We start from the raw sequence: 22,714 nt of genomic DNA, 5'->3' as shown, positions 1-22,714 counted from the left end.
TGATCTGTGAGCAAAACTGGTTCGGAGGGCTGACATACACTGAACAGAGGATGTGAAACCTCTCTTGTAATTGCCTGGCCTTTCCTACCACTCTGGACTCACAGGTCATCATCATGCTGTTTTGCTGCTGTCCAGCAATTTTAATGGACATATTCAGTATCTAATCAAACTCCTCCACTTTTCGCAGTCTGAAAATTAAAGTTAGACTATATTAAAAAGAGAAAAAAGTGTTAAAGTCTGATAAGTTTTAGCACATTACACAGAGAATGAATGGTAGAGTATGGAAATGAGTATAAGTTATTAAAAAGGAAAAAGAATTTACAATGTCTGAGTATTTTTTTAAAAGTGATAACAGTATCTATTTTAGCGTAGCTTGAAGTGTCTACTTTAAACATTTTAAGAGGAGATACATTTTGAAACCTTGAGCTCCATAGCGTTTAATGGGGTTACAGTAGTATTTTTGATTTATCTCCAAAAGTACACCAGAGTTTTAAAAAACGGTTTGTTTTTGCATACTTTGTTCATAAACATGAAAAAATAGCATTTTACTCCTGACTTTATGTATTTTTTAGGGATGCACAATAATAGATTTTTTTTTTTGCCGATATCCAATATGCCAATATATAACAACTTATTTGGCGGATAACCAATACCGATATCAATATATCCACTTCTTTCCCCACCTAATTTTAGTGATCATCAAGTCTTTACTGTAAGTGGCATTAACATCATGCATGCTATTATTGTGATGGCCCACCAGGGGATGGAGACATGAAATAGAAGGCTTTTCAATGCATGTAATATTCAGTCATTGGGCAAAATAAGAAAAAGCATGTTGGCCAATTCTGATAATTCATTTTAAAGCCGACGTTGGCCAATACCAATGATGTACCGATATTAGCAACATGTTGGCCAATCCAAGCCAATATCGTCCAGTACTGATGACATGCTTGTATTATTGTACATCCCGAATATTTCGTTTTATTGCACGACGTTTAGGCCATTGTTTTATTGCAAAGTTTTTTAATCAATGCTTTAGCCTGAACTGTACCAACACCATCATATAGCCTATTATCTTTTGTAAAAAAATAACTTTCTTTTTAAAAGGTGTCTGTATGAAACAAAGTTGTATTTGAAAGCTTCTAGGCTCTACTTTTATAATAAATACATACAGGGGCGGGCTGGCCATAGGGAGGTTCGGGAGTATTCCCGAACGGCCGGTCTGTTTCAGGCCGAATCGGCCGGTGGTCGGAACGTTTTCTTACCCCTTAAAACGCTGCCGCGGTTGACCGCAGCAGCCTGCCCTCGCAGCCGCAGGTGGCAGTGGCACAGAGTGGAACATCAGACTGGGTCAATCTAATATTTTGCATATTAAGGGGAGGTACGAGCGGTTAGCAAGCACTGCCTACATGGCCCTATCATCCCAGACGGGTCGGGCCGGCCCGACAAACCCGACCGGACCCGCGGGTTCGTTCCGGGTTCGGGCCGAAAAAATATGCAAATGACTCGGGCCGGGTCGGACCTCGGGCTTCCTCTGGGCTTAAAAACCTGCAGTGTCGGGTTGTAATTTTCAGGTCCACTGAGAACTCTAGTTTGTATTTTTGGATGTGTTCAGGGCACACAGAACATTAAAGGTAGCCTATCAGCAATGTTACAACATACGCATAAATCATTAATCTGCTTTATCAATTAAAAATAAAATCCATACTGGCTGACCAGAAAAACGCACAAATTTCTTTAGGCTATTGCAAAAGAAAACATAGCCTAGGCCTATTTCAAGAGGGAGTCTGTGTTCAAAGTTAAAAAGATAATATTGGAATATATAGGCTATACAGCTGTTTTCCTGTTCTGTTTCTACATTAATATATAGCCATTTTTACCAGCTCAAGAAAAATACATTAAAGTGAGTAATTCATTTAGGCTAGTGTGTGTGTGTGTGTGTGTGTGTGTGTGTGTGTGTGTGTGTGTGTGTGTGGCGCTTTTGCTATGTTGATTTTTATATTGTATTTGTGTTCTAACACTGTGAATGCTTTGCAAAAGTGCTATAACGTTTATCATTGTTGCTGTTATTGTTATTATTAGCTGACAAGGCCAGTGTCAGTCGTGGAGTTGATGCAGAGAGACAGGATAATGCCAGTCATAGGAGTGAGGAGGAGGAGGAAGAGACAGATGAGGAGGGACAGGAGAAGGAGAAGGAGGAGGAGGAGGTGGAGGAGGAGAAGGAGGAAAGTTGAGCAGGAACCACCAAAAAAACAGTGCCAGGTGCAGTGTGCAGAACTGGGTTGGCAATAGGTCTTTGCATAGAATTATATTATATTCAGTACACTCAACTGACTGACTAATCTGTGTGTGTTGTGTTTAATAGCGTATCATTAGATTGTTTTTATATTGCAAATAAAGTATTCGTGTTAAAATTACGGTTCCACTTGCGTCCGTCGTGCGATCGGAAAAAAGGCCTCTCCGAATCAAGCTCCCGGGCTGAATTTCAACCCCAGCCCGCCCCTGAATACATATTTGGATAAGGGGCCATATCAAAACTATGAGAGAACATACCGGCAGCAGAATCGTCAGGGTGCACTACCTTCGACCACCTGTTGACGGCAGTATATATGTCTATGGTAACACGCCATTTGATCTCGAGGAAATGAAGAAGAACAGGGGTTAAAACTCGTGTTTCCGGTTCCGGGACAATAATATCAAAAGTAGGTGAAATGTTGACCAGACTATCACGGTTCGGGCCCACTGTGCCTCGGTTACTGTCCTGTCCACCGACTCGGTTCGTCTCCCAGTCGAAACCGACCGGTGCCGCTGGTTCGACTGCTGTGACGGAGCTGCACCCTGCCGCGGAGCAGGCTGGACACGGTGAGGTCAGCCCATACGTCAAGGTGAGTTCCTCCATGATACGGTAACTTAACGTTAGTATTGACGTTTAACGTTGCTAACCGATCAAGTTGTTTATGTCACACACATAGACATGGAGACAGTGGTTTGCGTTATGTTGTGCGTCGCTACTACAACGAATGAGACCCGCAGTGAGCTCTATCAACGGTTATGTAACATTAGCTAGCTAGAGCTAAGTTACACACTCGTTGCTACTGCCAAGTTCAGCTTAGTTGCTTTTGATTGGTTTAGGACAATCACAATGCTTCTCACTGTGCTGTTTGACTAATCAGCATAAGAAAGCGATATCAGATAGTTACTAATGGATTTAACACACTATCAGTCCAAACAAGAGCTGAGCCCAGTTTGAACCTTACACCCCTTTCATCATTGTCACGAAAATACATTTTAAATGGATCAGATGGCAGTGACAATCCTAAACTGAGTACATACACTTGATTAACGTCAGACAAGAAATTATTGGTTGCAGTTGACCCACTTCCTGTCATTATGTAATTAGGTATATTTGGCAGCAGTCACAGCCAGCCCACAGTGCAAAGACAGACGGTAGCCTACCCAGTAAACAACACAACACTGTAAGAGTTTGGTCAATGTGTTACGCTTGTTTGTATGTGTGCAGTATCAAACCTCACTACATCTGTCAACACACACATGAAAATGGAAACAGACGAATGTCTTCAAAAGAAATGTGGTATTCCTGTTATTGATATTATTCATTTATTTTACATTGTCACAATGATGTTGTAATGAATTCTGTGTAATTTTCCTAAGTAATGTGTGTGTGACAGGATGTTATGTCGACGTAATTATTGGTCACATTCAGTTATGTTATTTTAACAGTATATATATTATGCATTACTAGTTACCTTAATTTGAAAGTTATAAAGTACTTTACGATATTACTCTTTGTGTAGAATAATAAGTTACTTATTACACTACTTTTGTGTTACTTTGACCAAAATGAGCTCAGAGGAACTAATGTTCATTTTAAATGGATGAGGGTCTTATTGTTTCACAGCAGGTAATCAAAGCACAGAAGCTCCAGTTTATTTCAAACCCAGTGCTGCAGGTCTGACCCATTCATGCATTCACTTTGGATTAAAATCCCCTGCTTATATTAATAACAGCGTGATGATATACAACAATTAAATGGCCTGTCCTTTTTTGTTCAGAGTGTTTTTATTCGTTTTTTAAATTATACAAAATACAGTTTGAGATGCAGTTCAATAAAGTTCAACACAATCCCACCCCACAAACAAACATCCCCACCCCACTGCACCGCCACACATCCACATCACAAGTTCAATGGTAAATATGATATACAATTTATAAATGCACAGAAAACACAAATTAGGTAAAAGTAGGGGGGGAAAGCAAGAAAGAAAAAAGAAGAGGGTAGGGGTTATGTCTATACATTTTAAATATCTGAGGCATCTATCTTTTCTACCTGATCTAGAACTGGTTGCCATATAGTGTAAAACTTGAGGGCGCAGCCTCTTGTGGCATAACGATTTTCTTCTAAAGTCAGATGGTGCATAAGGTTGGAGGTGATCTGTCTTTCCGTTTAAGCAATACAAGTCTCCTAGCCAGGAGCATAGCATACGCTATCATGTTTTTGCTGTGTCGGTTGAGACAGAGATCCTGCGGTACTGTACCAAATATTGCAATTATGGCAAAAGGTTCTATGGGTCTTTCTAGCAAGTCAGAATTTTTTTTTGAATATAGATAGCCAGAAATCCATTCATTTTGGACAGAGCCAGAGCATGTGTGATAAAGTGCCTTTTGTTGTTCCACAGCAGTCACAGTTAGGATCCATATTTGGTGTAATTTTTGCCAATCTTGCTTTAGACAAATGCAGTCTATGTACAATCTTGAACTGTATTACCTTATGTCTTAAACAAATTGAGGATGAGTGTATCTTATCTAGTGCAGAGTGCCATGTATCCTCACAAAGTTCTTTCATTTCATTTATTTATTTAACTCACGACCATGATCACATGGTATGGAGCACAGCTATACGAAAACAATTATACAAACATAGCTAGTAGCAAGGCTGTACAAATTCTCTCATCCCGGCAACGAAAACAAAATAAATGTATTACTTAAATAAAGGGAAGACGCTCTTCAAAAAGGCACCTAATTTACAAATAACTTTTAGCTTATTAACTTAGTTAACTTAGTATTAACTTAAAATTAACTTAGTCATAGATGGACGATTTATGTAATACTTTGGCATAAGTTTTTGTCTGAGTTTCATTATACTTACATTTTTACACTCAAACAGGATATGAAACTCATCGCCAATACAGTTATCATTACAAAGATTACAAAACCTCTGGCTTCTATCCAGACGTTTATATCTTCCAGTGACTTTTGGGATTCTGGTATTATTCGTCCTGAAGTTACAGATGGCCTGTCTGTACTTTTGATTTTCACACAATAAATACTTTTCTAATGTAAATTCTTGTTTAAACTCAACATAAATATCACATGATGTCATACTATAAAGTTCACTTTGCCATTTTTGCAGAAACTGATCTTTAAGTCTCTGTTCGACAGTTGATTTCAACCAGTCACTGTTACTACATGCTTGAGACAGCCAGAGATAAGACAGACCACAATCATCCAGTATCCGTTTCACTTGCAGGATCCATGGAGACACAAACACATTTAAATTATACAGTCTAAATTAGTGTTGTCACGATACCAAAATCTTTGTTTCGGTACCAATACCAATATGAATTTCGATACTTTTCGATACTCTTCGGTACTTTTCCTAAGGAAAAGTCCTTTTGGATACAAACTTTTAGAACAATAAATAGTAGGGGTGTAATGGTACCAAAAAAATCATGGTTCGGTAAGTACCTCGGTACGGACGTCACGATTTGGTTGCTCAAATGTTTCACTAAGTTGGTGTTGTCTCATGTTGTCTCCCTTTGCGAGGCAGACTTTCTCTTGTCTTTTTTCACGTACGCCAGCTGCGAATGTTGATACAGGTGTTGTCATACACACCACTTGTGCAATCTGTGCACCAATAGGAACAAGAAAGGCGTTTGTGTGCATAATTGAGTAAAATAAATTAACTAAATTAAAGAATTGAATCAGAAAACAAGGAAGACTCCAAGGCACTCTCAGTTGAACAAAGTTAAAAAGCCTTTATTTTAATGGCTTGGTAACATTTCCCTTAAAAAAAAAAAACTCTGATGCGTTTCGGCAATTAAGCCTTCATCAGGGAGTCAAACAGTTCTCAACAGGAAGAAGAGTTTCTCAAAGCGTAAGTCCACCTATCAGAAACCTCCACCTGGCAGGAGTGCTGGTCAGGTGACAATTGCCATTACATAAAAGCATCCAGCAGATGTCATCCTTACAACACAGTCAGAGATAAGTATCATACAATTCTCAAGAAGGTCAAACATGAATATAGAAGGTCAACATGCAAAACACATTACAGTCAGGTTAAAAAATAAACCATGCAGAGAGTAAACTCAAACAACATTAAACAGACAATCAAATAAAGACACTAAAGTCAAGATCCTCATTCGGGCCTGGATATTTAGTGGCCTGTAGTTTATAAATCCAAAAGGTTTCCCTCTGATTTAACTGTCTCTGTCTATCCCCTTTCCTCAAGGACAGTGGAATGTGATCAATCACACAAGCCTGTAAGGTGGATGGGTCACTGTTATGATGTTCTATATAGTGTCTTGCCATGGGATAGTTTATGTTGCCTGTGCGGATTGCATATTAGTGTTCAGCCAGTCTGTCTTGTAGGCGTCGTTTAGTTCTTCCTACATAGAAAACTTTGCACATAGGGCATTCCAATCTATAAATGACAAATGAGGTTTTACAGTTTATAAATTGGTTAACTGTGAGTTGTTTTTGGGATACAACATCCTGAAATGTTTTGGTTTGCATTACATTAGCACAGTGATTACAATGGTGGCATTTGTAACAATCACTAGGCCTAGTGCATAACCATGTTTGTTGGCAGTCTGGTTTGAGGTAGCTGTGGACCAGTTTGTCTCGCAGGGTAGGGCATCTTCTAAAACTTACCAAAGGTGGTTCAGGAAAAACCTGGCTCAGAAGATCATCACTCTCAATGATACCCCAATTCTTTCTTATGATTTGCTTAATTTGTTCAGCCTCTGTACTGTACATAGTGACAAATACTGGTCTGTCTTTTGTCTGTTTATTAGTCTTTCTTTTCAGTAGTGATGACCTATCAGTGTGTTTAGCTCTAGTGTAGGCCTTTTGGAGAGTGGTGTTTTTATACCCCCGTTCCACAAACCTTGATATCATTTCTTTAGATTCACTTTCAAAAACCTCGTCTTGGTCACAAATTCTCCTTACTCTTTGGAACTGTCCATATGGTACATTCTCTTTGAGCCAATTTGGATGGAAATTTCTGGCATGTAGAGTGGTGCTTCTGTCAGTTGGTTTCCTGTACACAGAGGTATGTAGAGATCCTTGATCATCTTTAGAGATGGTAAGGTCAAGAAAGTTAATAAAATATTTACTGTATTCCAAAGACAGCTTAATGTTTGAGTTAATACTGAACAGTATTAACTACATACCTCTGTGTACAAGAAACCAACTGACAGAAACACCACTCTACATGCCAGAAGTTTCCATCCAAATTGGCTCAAAGAGAATGTACCATATGGACAGTTCCAAAGAGTAAGGAGAATTTGTGACCAAGACGAGGTTTTTGAAAGTGAATCTAAAGAAATGATATCAAGGTTTGTGGAACGGGGGTATAAAAACACCACTCTCCAAAAGGCCTACACTAGAGCTAAACACACTGATAGGTCATCACTACTGAAAAGAAAGACTAATAAACAGACAAAAGACAGACCAGTATTTGTCACTATGTACAGTACAGAGGCTGAACAAATTAAGCAAATCATAAGAAAGAATTGGGGTATCATTGAGAGTGATGATCTTCTGAGCCAGGTTTTTCCTGAACCACCTTTGGTAAGTTTTAGAAGATGCCCTACCCTGCGAGACAAACTGGTCCACAGCTACCTCAAACCAGACTGCCAACAAACATGGTTATGCACTAGGCCTAGTGGTTGTTACAAATGCCACCACTGTAATCACTGTGCTAATGTAATGCAAACCAAAACATTTCAGGATGTTGTATCCCAAAAACAACTCACAGTTAACCAATTTATAAACTGTAAAACCTCATTTGTCATTTATAGATTGGAATGCCCTATGTGCAAAGTTTTCTATGTAGGAAGAACTAAACGACGCCTACAAGACAGACTGGCTGAACACTAATATGCAATCCGCACAGGCAACATAAACTATCCCATGGCAAGACACTATATAGAACATCATAACAGTGACCCATCCACCTTACAGGCTTGTGTGGTTGATCACATTCCACTGTCCTTGAGGAAAGGGGATAGACAGAGACAGTTAAATCAGAGGGAAACCTTTTGGATTTATAAACTACAGGCCACTAAATATCCAGGCCCGAATGAGGATCTTGACTTCAGTGTCTTTATTTGATTGTCTGTTTAATGTTGTTTGAGTTTACTCTCTGCATGGTTTATTTTTTAACCTGACTGTAATGTGTTTTGCATGTTGACCTTCTATATTCATGTTTGACCTTCTTGAGAATTGTATGATACTTATCTCTGACTGTGTTGTAAGGATGACATCTACTGGATGCTTTTATGTAATGGCAATTGTCACCTGACCAGCACTCCTGCCAGGTGGAGGTTTCTGATAGGTGGACTTATGCTTTAAGAAACTCTCCTTCCTGTTGAGAACTGTTTGACTCCCTGATGAAGGCTTAATTGCCGAAACGCATCAGAGTTGTTTTTTTGTTTTTTTTAAAGGGAAATGTTACCAAGCCATTAAAATAAAGGCTTTTTAACTTTGTTCAACTGAGAGTGCCTTGGGGTCTTCCTTGTTTTCTCAGTCTAAAGATTCCCTTCCAAAGAGCACCTCAACAAAACTTGTCTTGAGTCCAGGAAGCGCTCCTAGACTGACATTTTTTAAAGAACTGAATCAATTTCAAAGTACCGGTATTTTCCAAATGCAGTATAGTACCGTTTGGAATACTCTACTACCGCGTTACTATTTTACTAAATACTATTTTTTACGAATGTTTATTTAGACTAGTGTTGCACGGTATACCGGTACTAAAATAGTACTAATAGTAATAGTAGTGTTGCACGGTATACCGTGCAACACTAGTCTAAATAAACATTCGTAAAAAATAGCATTTAGTAAAATAGTACCGGTACTAAAATAGTACCGGTATACCGTGCAACACTAGTCTAAATAAACATTCGTACATTATCCCATTTAATTTACTTTCTTTACCTTCAGCCTCCCCCAATAACCGATAACTCTCTTTTTGACTGCGATACACAGTGGATACCTCCCCAACTCACCATAGACCATGTTATTACATGTTGATGTTTTAACTTTTAGAATATATTTGAGGAATTTGAGATGTAGTTTTTCTAGCGCATCAATTTTTTCAAATCCCCAAACCTCACATGCATATGACATGACTGGTGAAACCAACTTGTCAAAGAGGTCTAGTGTGACATCTACAGGTAGATCATGTGTTCTACTTTTACAAAGGAGGGCATACATAGCACAAGACGCCTGCTTACACAACTCATCAATAGCAATTTTAAATGAACCATTATAGTTCATAGTGATCCCCAGATATTTAAAACAATGAACAACTTCTAAATTTTCTCCATTACAAACAAACTTTAGATTGCTGGTGTCAGCTTTTCTGGGTCCAAACACTGTGACCTTGGTTTTTTCGCTATTGATCTTCAGTTTCCATTTCTCGCAGAAACCACACATCAAGTCTATTGCTTTCTGTAGCCCCTCCTTTGAAGTAGACATGACAATTGTATCATCCGCGTACAACAATACCGTAAGTTGCATATAATTATCAATCATTTCATCATCAAAGTTAATAGACTGACAGCCATTACATATCAGATAATCCTCTAAATCATTAATAAACAGTGCAAACAGCAATGGAGATAGATTTTCGCCCTGCCTAACACCTGCTAAACTTACAAAAAAATCTGACTTAAATGCATTTACAAAACACACGATTTTTTGTTTTTATACATGTTCACTACTACGTCCAGGAATTTACCCTTAACACCTACTTTTAGCAATTTATACCAGAGAGCATCCCTCCAGACTGAATCAAAAGCCTTACTGTAATCAATAAAGGAACAGAATAGTCTCCTCCTTTTGAAACAAAATAAATCAATGACATGTTTCAACAAAAACAAATGATCAGTGGTGGAATAGCCCTTTTCTAAATCCTGCCTGGTTTTCCCTCAGGATAGAATTGTCCTCACAGAACTTAAGTAGTCTTGTGTTTAGTATATTCGTAAATAGTTTACCCAAACAACTCAAAAGTGTGATGCCTCTATAATTATCACAATCTGCAGCATCACCTTTTTTCTTAAAGATTGGCACAATCAGACCAACTGCCCAGTCCTCAGGGAAAATACCAGTGTCAAGGATCTTATTAATTAAAGAAACATATAATGGCATAAAAATGCTTGCACTACTTTTGATATACTTGTTTAGGATCCAGTCAGTTCCTGCTGCTTTTCCAGGTTTTAATTTTACAACAACCTCCTTAATTTCATGTTCGGTAATACTAGAATTTAGGACGTTACTGTCATGAGTGTGTTCAGCACAATCACCTTCAAGCACCTCAGTCATTTGTACTTCCCAGTCAGATAATCTTTTGAAATGCTTGTAAAAAACTTCAGGTGAAATTGGACAGTTCTCATTGTTACTGATAGAACCATTAAGCATCTTCCAGAAAAGCTTTGGATTTTTGGACTTAACATTCAACAGCTCCCTCTTAAATTTAATCCTCTAGGCCCTCTGAGCTTTAAACAACTCTTTCTTATATTCTTTACTTTTTAGCTTTACACTTTCAGTACTGGCCTCATTTCTATGTAACTTATGTATTTTCTTTGCTTTTATCCCATTTGCCAATAAGCACTTGATTTTCAAAGTTTACAACTGAGGGATTTAACTGGTCAGTACTCTGTGCCCAAATCTTCCGCCCATTGTCTTTTTATATGTGTCAGAGGTTCTAAATTGTGAGAGTTGAGCGACGTGTAAATTTTGCTGATAAACCCTTAATGGTAGGAACTGAACTCCAAAACAGAGTCGAGGAGAGAGCTGGCTGGTAATAATGGAAAGTGAGCTGAGTTTGAGTATACAAAGCTGCGAAGTTGCAGATATTTAAAGAGGTGCGATTTAGGAATTTCGAATTTCAATCTCAACTGCTCAAATGATGCAAAATTATCATTTGATATATAAATCTTTTAATGTAACTAATCCATTCTTGGTCCAAGTATGGAAGGAACTGTTTATAATAGAGGGTTTAAACATATTGTTTCTTGATATAGGGGTATTGATTGATATGTTATTAAGTGAAAATGCTTGTCCGATGAGATATATAAGATAGGAATACATACACATGGAACAGATACAAAAATCTAGGTAGCACATTCATTTTAATGGTGTTAATTCTACCTCCTAATGATAATGATAATAAGTTCCAGCGCTCAAAATCATTTTTCAGGGTTTCTATAAGTGGGGGAAAATTAGCTTTGTAGAGGTGTTTGAAATTATGTGTAATCCAGATTCCCAAATACCGTATATTTCCAAATAGTTGCCCGGTGGCAAATAGCCACTGGGCACCTAATAGCCGCCGGGGATTTGACCCCATTTTGCATTTTAAACGCCGGTCTGATTAAACGCCCGGGCGATTATTTCCTCATTCATTGCCTCATGGCTGTCCCTCCTTGATGTACTGTTTGCACTTTTACGCACGGGTTGGTGGTGAAGTGGTGCACATGACTCGTGCTACGGACGGACAGACAGACAGCCACGTATCTAAAACAGGTAATACATCTGGCTACATCTGGCTACATCTTTCCCACATCAAATATCCGTGATCGCCTTGACCCGCGTGCGTAAAAGCGCACACAATTCCGTCTCCTCTCACCGCGGATGCTGTGATTTGATGGCCCGGTACTCATTGTAGCCCACTCTTATAAGACCCAATAATAATAATAAGTTACTGTGGACCTATATGCCATGCCTTTTAATAAAATTACCAGAAGAGTTTGCTGAAAAACAGGTAATGTCAGCCTGAATTACTCATGTGCTTCGCTGGTGAAAATCGCTGACATGCATGGGGAATACAGCTTCTACAGGCTCGCCATAGCTTACTGTCAGGACTCAGGGATCAGAATTTGGGATGGCGGACCGTCGGAATGGCGATATTTCAGTGTGGCGGCCTGTAACTGTTGGTTAAATGGCCCGTTCGGTTGGTATTTGGATAACTGGGGCTTTACTGGTATAATGCAATAGCACCACCCAGTGGTGAAACCTGTCTACACGTGTACACGAAAAAAATGACCCACTCTAAACGTTTAGAGATTTTTGTACACGAACTCACCCCTACATTATGCAGTATTTTTGCACTAAAAAACATACTGGACAGGAACTGTAACCAAATAACGGCCTGGTGCAGGTCGGTGCAAAAAAAAAATTAAAAGCCTTGAGCAAATAGTTGCCTGGTTCTTTTAAACACCTGGGGTCAAAATCGATTTTGTGAAATAAACGTCCGGGCTACTATTTGGAGAAATACGGTACTTAAGTTGCTTTTACTTATTTTAAAGGGCAGTAAGCTGAACCCGAGCTGTTTAGCAGCAGGGTTAATAGGCATGAGCTCGCTTTTATGTGTATTTATTTTATAACCAGATATTTTTCCAAATGTATCTAATAAGGCAAGTGTTTGTGGTAGGCTACTTAATGGTTCAGATAAGTACAAGAGAATATCATCCGCGTAAAGGGATACTTTATGTTCAGTGTTATTCCTCTTATGCTTTTAATCGAGATGTTATCAAATATCGCAGTCGCTAGTGGTTCAGTTGCCAAGGCAAATAGGAGGGGAGATAACAGGCAGCCTTGTCTGGTCCCACGACACAATGAAAAGGAGCATAGGTTATCATTTGTACGAATTGCTGCTAGAGGGAGATAATCCCACTCCACCCGATCAAATGCTTTCTCAGCATTGAGAGATAGAAGCATTTCGGGCGTGTCGGGTGGAGTGGGATTGTAAAGGATGTTCATTAATCTACGTATATTAAAAAATGAATAACGATTTTTGATAAATCCGGTCTGGTCGTCGGAAATTATAGAGGGTAGAACTGTTTCTAAACGGCGGGCTAATATTTTGGCAAGCAGTTTACTGTCAACATTAGGTCGGGAGATGGGTCGAAATGATAGGAGCAAGTTCATTGGCAAATTTTTTAAAGAATTCACCTGGATATCCGTCCGGCCCTTGGGATTTCCCATTTTGCATGGACCTGGCTGCAGTAATAAATTCTTATTTTGAAAATGGACTTTCTAAATTGGTGGCAGTTTCCTCATCAATAATGGAAGTGTTGAGACTACTAAAAAAAAAAGGAGTCAAACAGAGATTCGTCATTACTACATTCTAAGTTTTGAATAATACCTGTAGAAACACTAGCCCCTTATACACTGCCAGATTTTCCGCGAATGTTGGGCCATTTTGCCGGCAAGCCGCAAGTGTTTGGACACACAGAGCCGGATTGACAAGTTGATCCGAGATGCCCAATTTTCCGCCTCGTAGGGTAGTCATATTGGCAGAACCCTTTTATTTTAAAAAGACCGAGGCCTTCCGCAACGGGAGGGGCTGTTGAAGATTTGTGGGAGGAGCTGTTGATGACGCCACATGTGCGAACCACAGGCAGTGGATAAACAGGAAACAGCTGATAGCAGGAATTAGCGAGCAGCTAGTGGCAAGAGGCAAACACAAACCTGACAGACACTGTAAGATGAGCAACTGGGGAGACAAAGCATTGCGCGCCCCGTTGTCCTCGCAAACGAAGAGGCCATTAACCGTCAAATGACGGGGACAGTGAAAAACGGGCCGACTTATGAGAGAATCGCTAAAGGACTGACCAGCCGTGGCTTCCCTCCACATCACTGTTTATGTCACATGCTGAGCTACACGTTTTGTTACTTGCTCATGCCCCCCATTGCCCTGAAAAAGGCACATTCTGTATAAACAAAATTAGGTAGGCAGCATTTTACTGCACTCCCTGATTTTGTTTTCATACTGCCAATGCTGAAAAAAGACTGATTGGGCTTTCGTGCAAATTTGCACAATTCCTATCTATCCTTTTGCAACTTTTTGGTCTTCTCTCTCCAACGCACCTGTCTTTTTTAATAGATGTGCAAAGTGTTTCATTTGCTCACAATCCCTATCTAAAAAGGGCTACTGATTGATCTCAAAGGGGTCTGTAAATTTAGCACCTATCTTGTTGTTTATCGCATTTATAGCTCGATCTACATTTTCTTGACATAGCGGGTTTGCCGAAAACTTCCCAGTCTTTTCACCATATTCATATATCTTATGTCTCGATTTATTTGTAAGATTTTCAGCATGCTTTGTGGACAATAGATTAAGTTCAGCTTGAAGAGTTAATCGTTGCTTAAACAGATCAGGCGGTGGAGACTGAGCCAAAACTGCATCAAGTTGTAGGATATCTTTGATTCATTTTTTGTGGCATTCATTTTGGGCTTTTTTGATATGGGCACTGTATGATATGATTTGTCCCCTAAGATATGCTTTCACTGATTCCCAAATTACTGAGGATGACATTCCTGGGGTTTGATTGTGTGCCAGATACTCATTTATCTCAGTTGATATAAACTTGACAAATCCTGCATCAGAGAGGAGTAATGTATTGAAACACCATGCGTGTGTGTAATTGGTATGCATAAAGTCATCAATAGTGGAGCATGATCCGATATTACTTTTGCCTGATATTCACATTCCCTAACTAGTGAAAGTAATTTGCTGTCTAGAAAAAAATAATCTATGTGATAATATGTTTTGTGGACTGGTGAATACAACAACACAAGTCTAACACAGATTGCTCCGCTCTTGTTGAAATCCAAAAAATCCTTTTAGAATATTAAAAAAATAAAAGGTGGTGCCAATTAAACAATAACCCAGCACCCCATTTCATTTCTTGGTCATTTTATGTTCCTGAGTACAGCTATAAAAGAATAGAAAAGATAACTGATGATTTGAACAGTCGGTATGACACTTTAAATTCTTGGTCGTGATTATCAGCAGCAACAAGTGGTTCTGATTACACTTATCTCCCCTAGATAGTCCTTTTCTTCTGTTATTCCAATTTCCACATAGTGTTTATATATAATGGTCACCTACTCAACAAATGAGGGTCATGGAGAAAGTAAAAATAAAAAATGAAATAAAAAAGAGGGGAGGAACAATTCACAAGATTTATAAGGCCAATTCTAGGCCCTTCCATGCCACACTGAAAGCAGAGCCATCCTTAGAAGATAAAGAAATACAATTAAATTAAACTAAACAGAGACTCAACACCCCTTGGCATTTTTTGGTTGTTCTATATTCCTGAATACAGTTATAAAACAGGAATGGCCAATGATTTAAACAATTAGTATAACAAATTAAATTCTTACTATTATCAGCGATATGTGATTCTGGTTATATCTCCTGGATAATCTATACCTTCTGGTGTTCCAACTTCAACATAGACAGTGTTCATATGATGATCATGTACTCACCAAATGAAGGTTATGGAGAAAAACAAGTAAACCAAAAGAAGGGAGAAGAACAGTTCTCAATATAAAGTGAGTTTTAGGTCCCTTCCGTAGCTAACTGAGTGCAGAGCCGTCTTTAAAGGATATTTGCTTTCACATACGCCATGGCCTGAGCTGTGTCTTGAATAGGGATGCACCGAAATGAAAATTTGTGGCCAGTTGACACTTCATCAAACTTTGTATGACAAAACCAGCCACTTCACCTTTGCGCACCCAGACAACTGCAGCCTAATTATGCATGCTGACAGGGCCGTAGTCACCATATACATTGAGGGGGACATGTGTCGTCCCCCCCCCCCCCCCATGCCCCCCAATATATAACTGAAACTGAAAAACAACAACAAACTTTGTTTACTGCAAACAAAGTGGCAAATATTATCTTGGAGGACATCATTGCACTTGGTTGACTATATTGACTATTTTTTCTATTATCTTAGATGTAAATATTGCATGTTTCTTTCAGATAAAACAGTCTGATAATTAATAGATATAGATAAATATTTGCAGGTCTATGATCTGAAACACAATGAACAAATATTGAGGTTAGCAAAACAAACAGAACGGCGTGCGATTTAGTCACTATGACGAGCGCAAATTAATAAACCAGAGCTTGAGGACCCACCTGCCAGTTCCTTGTGTGCCGGTCAGCTTCAGCAGCACCAGAAAGAGTTATGTATAAGAACGGGACAATGTGCCAGCTCCTTATCCCTGCTGCTTTCAGGCTGCCTTAGGACGCAAAAACAGAACAGGATACGTTGTAGATGTTGCAGGTGTATTTATAGAAACACACTGAATATGATAATGCACGGTACAGCATAGGGCTGGGTATCGCAAATTATTTCTTGATTCGATTTGAGTCCCGATTTGATATCGCAAAGTCACAATATAAACTTAATACCTCATTGGAAACAAAATAAAAATGGCAATATAATAAATCATCCTGACATCACAATACTGAGTGAAGTGTAGAAAGAATAAAGAACACAGACATCAGTCAGTATCAGTCCTTCTGTCCTCTCTGCTCCTCCCTCTGCTGCTGAGGAGATTCACTGCCTGCTGGTCACATGACCAGGGCAGGAATTTCACGAGGGCCACGGCTCTTATGGCCTCCTCATTTGGCCCTTTGCCCTTGAAAAAAATATCTGCCCTAAGGCCACAGTGGCCTTGATGCCCAGCCCGCACTGCCCCAGGTAATTTTGCGGTTTTCTCCTCTGCCTCTTTCCTGTCAACACAACTTTGACACCTGCGTCTTTTGAGAAAAAGAATGCGATGACATTCTGGACTCTTACTGAGCAACATCAAATGAGACGATGCGTAGCTACATCACCAGTGGTGGGTTTGATTCCAGCCTGGCATGAACCGCTCGGACAGGCTGTAACGACAGTCTGACACCAATCTATCACCGGCCAACCAGGAGACTTCATCAAACGCCCGGGCAGGGATCGGCACCGAGACCCGGTATTAAACAACCCAAGGCAAGTTTAATCAACACCGTAATAACAGTAAGCTCCGCCATTATCGGCGTTACTTTTTAAAGTTTCGGTTTCATGTATCATCATTGTGCAACGGTGGGGAAGATGAAGGCAATATAACTTCAAGATGACTCTACTTGACGACAACTGCGCTTGTTACTGTGAGTAAGTGCGATAAAACCCCTGCCAGCCAAGCCAATACTTTATCAATACATGTGATCAGCATGCAGAATATTTCAATCCACTCTGTCCACAGTTTCTCATTCACCGCTATTATGATTTATGATCGCGGTCGACACAAGCACATCGCGCTCGCGGTGCTAACAGCAAACTGTTAAAGACAAACTAAATGAATGCTGTCTGTATGTAGGCTAACACTTTATCTGAACATGTACCTGAGGCAGCGACCTGCAGACAGTGAGTGTCCTCAGTAGAGGAGGGGCAGAGAGCAGGATGAATGACTGATACTGATGTCTGTGTTCATGCTGAGATAACGTGACTTTCTTCACTCAGTATTGTGATGTCAGGAGGAATATTTATATTCCAGTGAGATATTATTGGGTTTTAAATAGTGACTTTGTTGTTGTAAACATGACTGTTGTTGCCATGTATAAAACTATATCCTGTGAAACTGACCTATAAGGAAAGCATCAGGAGGTGAGGTGCGTGTGTGCGTGTGTCTGTGTGTGTGTGTGTGTGTGTCTGTGTGTCTGTGTGTGTGGAGATAGTGTGTGTTATTAGATAGTGTGTGTTATTAGATCCTGTTAATGTCACTTATTATGCTTCTGTGCATTGACAGCTCTTTTTAGTCTGTTTCTGCATCATGTTGAGGAGGGCCATGCCTGTGTATATAATATATATGTATGCAAAAAAAAAAGTGGATCTGTTGCTCGCTGCTAAAAATGTGACCCGTCGACATGATCTGGTTTTGGTTTCATTATGCACGTGGACTTAAAATCATTGTTTTATCTTATGGCCTTGCTGCCCTGGCTTTTGGCCTTTGTGCAAAAAAATTGACAACACGAAAGGCCAAGTGGCCTTGCCCCTAAAATGACGAAATTCCAGGCCTGCACATGACCATAGGTAAGTTTTAAGATAAGCTCAACCGTTAAACATAAACAGTTGTTGTTGGTAAGCTATTTAGTAACAATTTGCTGTCAGCTGGAAAGCACTCTGTGCTTGTTTATAACATAGTATTGGCGGTGGTGGATGAGATACTGCTGACAGAGCAGATTGAAATATCACTTTCCTACATGTTTACATGTTGCTGATCAGGTGTGTTGATAAAGTATTGGCTTTTTCCTCAGCAGGTTTTATTGCGCTCACAGTAACAGTGTAGTTGTCATCAACTCACGTTACCTTCACCTCTCTGTCTCCACCACGGCATCTCTACTCCCTGTTTGTGTGTCTGTGTGTATGTGCGTAAAAGTGGCGCATCAGCCAGGCCGCACAAACAGCAGGAGCAAACGCGGAAGCACGATAATAAATTACACCCAAATGTAAAAAAGCAAGCTAACAGTTACAGATAAAAGAGCAGGTAATGGCGGAGCTTCTCAATACTACGGTTGTTCATAATTTAGAGCCGCGGCTCGTTTACTACTGACAAGATTAACAGGATTAAAGCTTTACACATCTGTGGGAAGAAGCATATATTACACATGTACACGTGTTTGAGATCATAAACGGTTATGAAAAATTAGTACACGAAAATGTTTTTTTTTTTTGTTGTTTTTTTGTTTTTTTTTTTAGGGGGGAGGGGGGTGATACTAATTGTTAACTAACTGTGATAGACTGTCACGTTCTCCAGTCTGGCGCTCCGAACCGTAGTTGGGAGACACTGGTTTTGTATGGATTATCTTTACAATTTGGCTCGTTGCTGGTAACTAGCTCTAGGAGTCTGGACCAACTCTGCTTGAAGAATGAGGATGCAGAACTGACGTCCGTGTAGAAGCACATTTATTTCTCCTCTACAGCAAACATAACATAATATAATGTAGGGCTTTCTCACAGAGACTATGCTGTAACTGGAGCCTGTCTAAACACTGTGAACAGACTGCAACCACCCGTAGCATGAACCGTACTAATTTCATGGTGCATTCCATCCGTACACTCTATACGCCGCTTTACTTCCCACGATATCTACTACGTAACACCACCTGCCAAATGTCTGTATCTCCCAGGACACAGAAACCATTTAAGGGCTGGCAGGTAAAAACTGTGAATATGACAAGAAATGGTGTGAGACCGGGTTCGGCAACAGGTCAGTAGCCTATGTGCTCCGTTCTATTAAAACAACACGTTGGTGAAATGGCCCGTTCGGTTGGTATTCGAATAACTGTGGCTTTACTGGTATAATGCAATACTACCACCCAGCGGTGAAACCCGTGTACACGTTTACACGAAAAAAATTGCCCACTCTAAACATTTAGAGATTTTTGTACACGAACTCACCTCTAGAGTGGTGTGGATGAATAAAATAAAAAAAACAATTAACAGTTTATTTCAGGTGGTTACGCGTTACGTGACATTGTATATGTGATCATATTACCAGAAATCCTGTTGGTAAGGCGTTATATTACTTATGTTACTGCTAAAATATAATATATTACCCCAACGCTGTATTTCAGTGATGTGTGTCAGTTTTGGGCATGCAGTCACATATTGTACAGCAAAGTGTGCTGCATGTCCCAGTGTCTCTCCCAGTGGAATCTGTTGCTTTTCACTGTCATCTAGCTCTGTGAAGTTCTTGATCAACAAATCAAATTTCTTTAAGTATCCTACTCTGATGTTATGAAATCTGTCACAAATTAAGAGGAAGTGCATTTCTGTCTCTACCTCTCCTGTTGTGCAGCGACTACATATTCTTTCCTCTGTTGGTAGCCATGACTTGTGTGTCGTCCTTTCTCTGTGGCGACACCAGGGGTGTAAATATAGACAGTGCAGGCAATGCAGTTGCACCATGGCCTGTGGGGTGGAGGGGCCCAGTTGCCACCTGGAAAGGTGGCTAGCTCAGAGACTAGCAGAGGCTAACTGGCTGTGCTTCCCTCCAGTCATGCTGTGGCTAACGCTCCGCTAGCCGCTCCCGGTTTGTTATTCAGGTTAAAGTGGGAAGAAGCAGCGGATCTGTCGGGCAGCTGAGTGAAGTGGAGCCTGAGGAGGAAGCACCGGTTAGCCCTGGTTTCATTACAGGCAGATTCACTCGCTACAGGGGCGAGGAAATAAAACCTGAACAGCCAATCAGAGTGATCTCTCTCACCGACAAGCTCCGCCACTGATTCAACATGCTCAATTGGCCAAAAAGCCCCGACGGCACACCGCAAAAACTAGGGCGACAGACGCTCACCGACGGCCAATCGTCGACTTGGTGTGTCAGGGCCTTAACCCATGTCCATCGTGGTTTTCTGTTTTTGAAAACTAATATTAGTCTATTACAAAATGATATGCTTATTCTACATTAACTGTGAAAAAAATTATTTAACTATAAAAAACTGTTTAGTTAAACTAAACATTTCTTATTTTCCTTTTCCTGTAGTTGTGTCATATACAGAAATGTAATGATGATTGCTGGGTAATATGTATGTTGATGTTGTCCAATATCAGGTCTCTGTTTTATCAAGTAACAAGACAAAACGATTTACATTAGCTAGTTTAGGTTCAAAATCTTTGAAGACTGACGAGCTTGGAACATCTGTATGTGGATATAACATAAAAGTGGCAGAGAGGCACACTGTTGCCTTTTTCCCTTGATTGTTGCGTCTTTTTTTATGCTTTCAATCTTTTGTGGTGGTTTTCAGTTCCGAGTTGCCACCCACCCGCCAGTCAAGCTAGGGTTTGTTATTATGAATGTTTAGTATCAAAAGTTTCTCTGTCTCTCTCTCTGTCTCTGTTACTGTGTGTCTGTGTCTGTGTCTGTGTGATAAATAGTAACTATGGTGCCCAAGGGCCAGTCATAATAGCGTGCACTGGAGCCCAACTTAACTACCTTACGCCACTAGCTAGACTGTGGTCACTGAGTCTGTATTTGGGCAGCATCTTTCTCTGACTTGTGTCTCTGACAGTTAAGAGATACTCTGCCATTTTAAATTTAATTTAACAATTTGATTTTCGCTGATTAGTGCTTGGAAAGCTATGTTGGTTGAGGCTGAACAGTATTAGGTGTTATTTAAAATTTGAAATATACATTTCTCACTCTAATGCTGTCTAACTAGCTTTTGGATGCAGCCATGTTTAACCTGAAATCACTTGTCCCACTTTGGAAACAGTGGTAAAAGTGATCTTATGAATATCACTAAAGTGATATTGAATAGTGAAAATGTATGCCGCTGTTTCAAACCAGGTTAATAGTTAATTTTGCCTGAGCCTGAAAAAATCCTTGAAGTCCTGTCTCGATCTAAGGTGGCAAAAGAATGAACACATGTCGGTAAAGCCAGGTGAAGGTCTGGACTGTATCTGATGCTTCTCTTGTGTGATATTTAGAATCCAGATTACCATGGCTTCTCGAGTGACCCTGTGGTGGATGAGTGGAACATGAGGGTGGGATTCTTCTTTGGCATCTCAGTGGCTCTAGTTATTGGAGGAACATTTATCCACTATTTGCCAGACCATGGGTGAGTTCTCAGTTCCTCATCTGTTCATTTTCAGGGAGAAGATGATGTGTCTCATGCCATGGTGACGGTTCTGCTAAGCCACGTTTTTTTATCAGAGGACTCATTTTTAATACACATTACCTGCAGATGCCTTTTATCCTTTGATTGCTGCTTCTTTTTTATGCTTTCAATCTTTTGTGGTGGTTTTCTGTTCCAAGTTGCCACCCACCCGCCAGTCAAGCTGGGGTTTGTTATTATGAATGTTCAGTATCAAAAGTTTTTCTTTCTCCCTCCCTCTCTCTCTCTCTCTCTCTCTCTCTCTCTCTCTCTCTCTCTCGCTCTGTCTGTGTGTGTGTTCATTCCAGCATGCGTCAGTGGGCAAGAAGGGAGGCTGAGCGTTTGATCAAGCAGAGAGAGGAGGAGGGACTTCCTCTCATCGACGAGAACTACTACGACACAAACAACATTGTTCTCACCCCTGCTGGAGAGGAGTAGGCCCTGCTAACACCCACCTACTGGATTTCATGATTATTGTATTTCACTATGACAGAATAAATTATGTAGTTGTTAAATTGTGTAATTTTAATGTGTGGATGACAACTTCTTGAAACAGCAGTTAGAATGTTTCTCAATGGTGAATTAAAGGTAAATGTTCAGTGATTCGACCCTTGTGATGCTAACTTTCAGTCTTTGACATTTTGCAGTGCTCAGTGCCACAGACACAATGCAGTTAGTAGCAGAAAAGAAATGTGGTTTGAGCTCTACAAATAACTACCATCCATGAACCCAGTGATTGTTGGAAATTCATGAGGAGTAAAATGATAAACAGCTACTCCAGTCCATATGAAGATGGGGTTAAAAACAATCACAGGCGTGCTTTTTCTATGTCACATTTACAAGTACTTCATTCAAATAAACACAAGAAATGTGTGCTCTAGAGAAATGATCAGCACTCAATGAATAACCTCCTAAGCCCTATGATAAGCTATTATGGCAAGGCTTAACTATACAGACCAGTGAGCAGTGATAACTAACATGTCTTTG

The 22,714-nt window shown here is 39.9% G+C and overlaps 1 protein-coding gene across 1 annotated transcript; it reads left to right on the top strand.

Annotated features, from left to right (window-relative positions):
• Window positions 1-2,657: 2,657 nt before the first annotated feature.
• ndufb11 (NADH:ubiquinone oxidoreductase subunit B11) lies at window positions 2,658-22,330 on the top strand. Its single transcript, XM_033630083.2, has 3 exons — window positions 2,658-2,885; window positions 21,561-21,691; window positions 22,036-22,330. Exons 1-3 carry the CDS (start codon window positions 2,712-2,714, stop codon window positions 22,163-22,165), a joined length of 435 nt encoding a protein of 144 aa, XP_033485974.1. The 5' UTR covers window positions 2,658-2,711; the 3' UTR covers window positions 22,166-22,330.
• Window positions 22,331-22,714: the final 384 nt, after the last annotated feature.

This window comes from Epinephelus lanceolatus, chromosome 8 (assembly GCF_041903045.1).
Source record: "Epinephelus lanceolatus isolate andai-2023 chromosome 8, ASM4190304v1, whole genome shotgun sequence".
In the NCBI taxonomy this organism is placed as follows: Eukaryota; Metazoa; Chordata; class Actinopteri; order Perciformes; family Serranidae; genus Epinephelus; species Epinephelus lanceolatus.
This window is presented reverse-complemented; position numbering and strand designations above follow the sequence as displayed.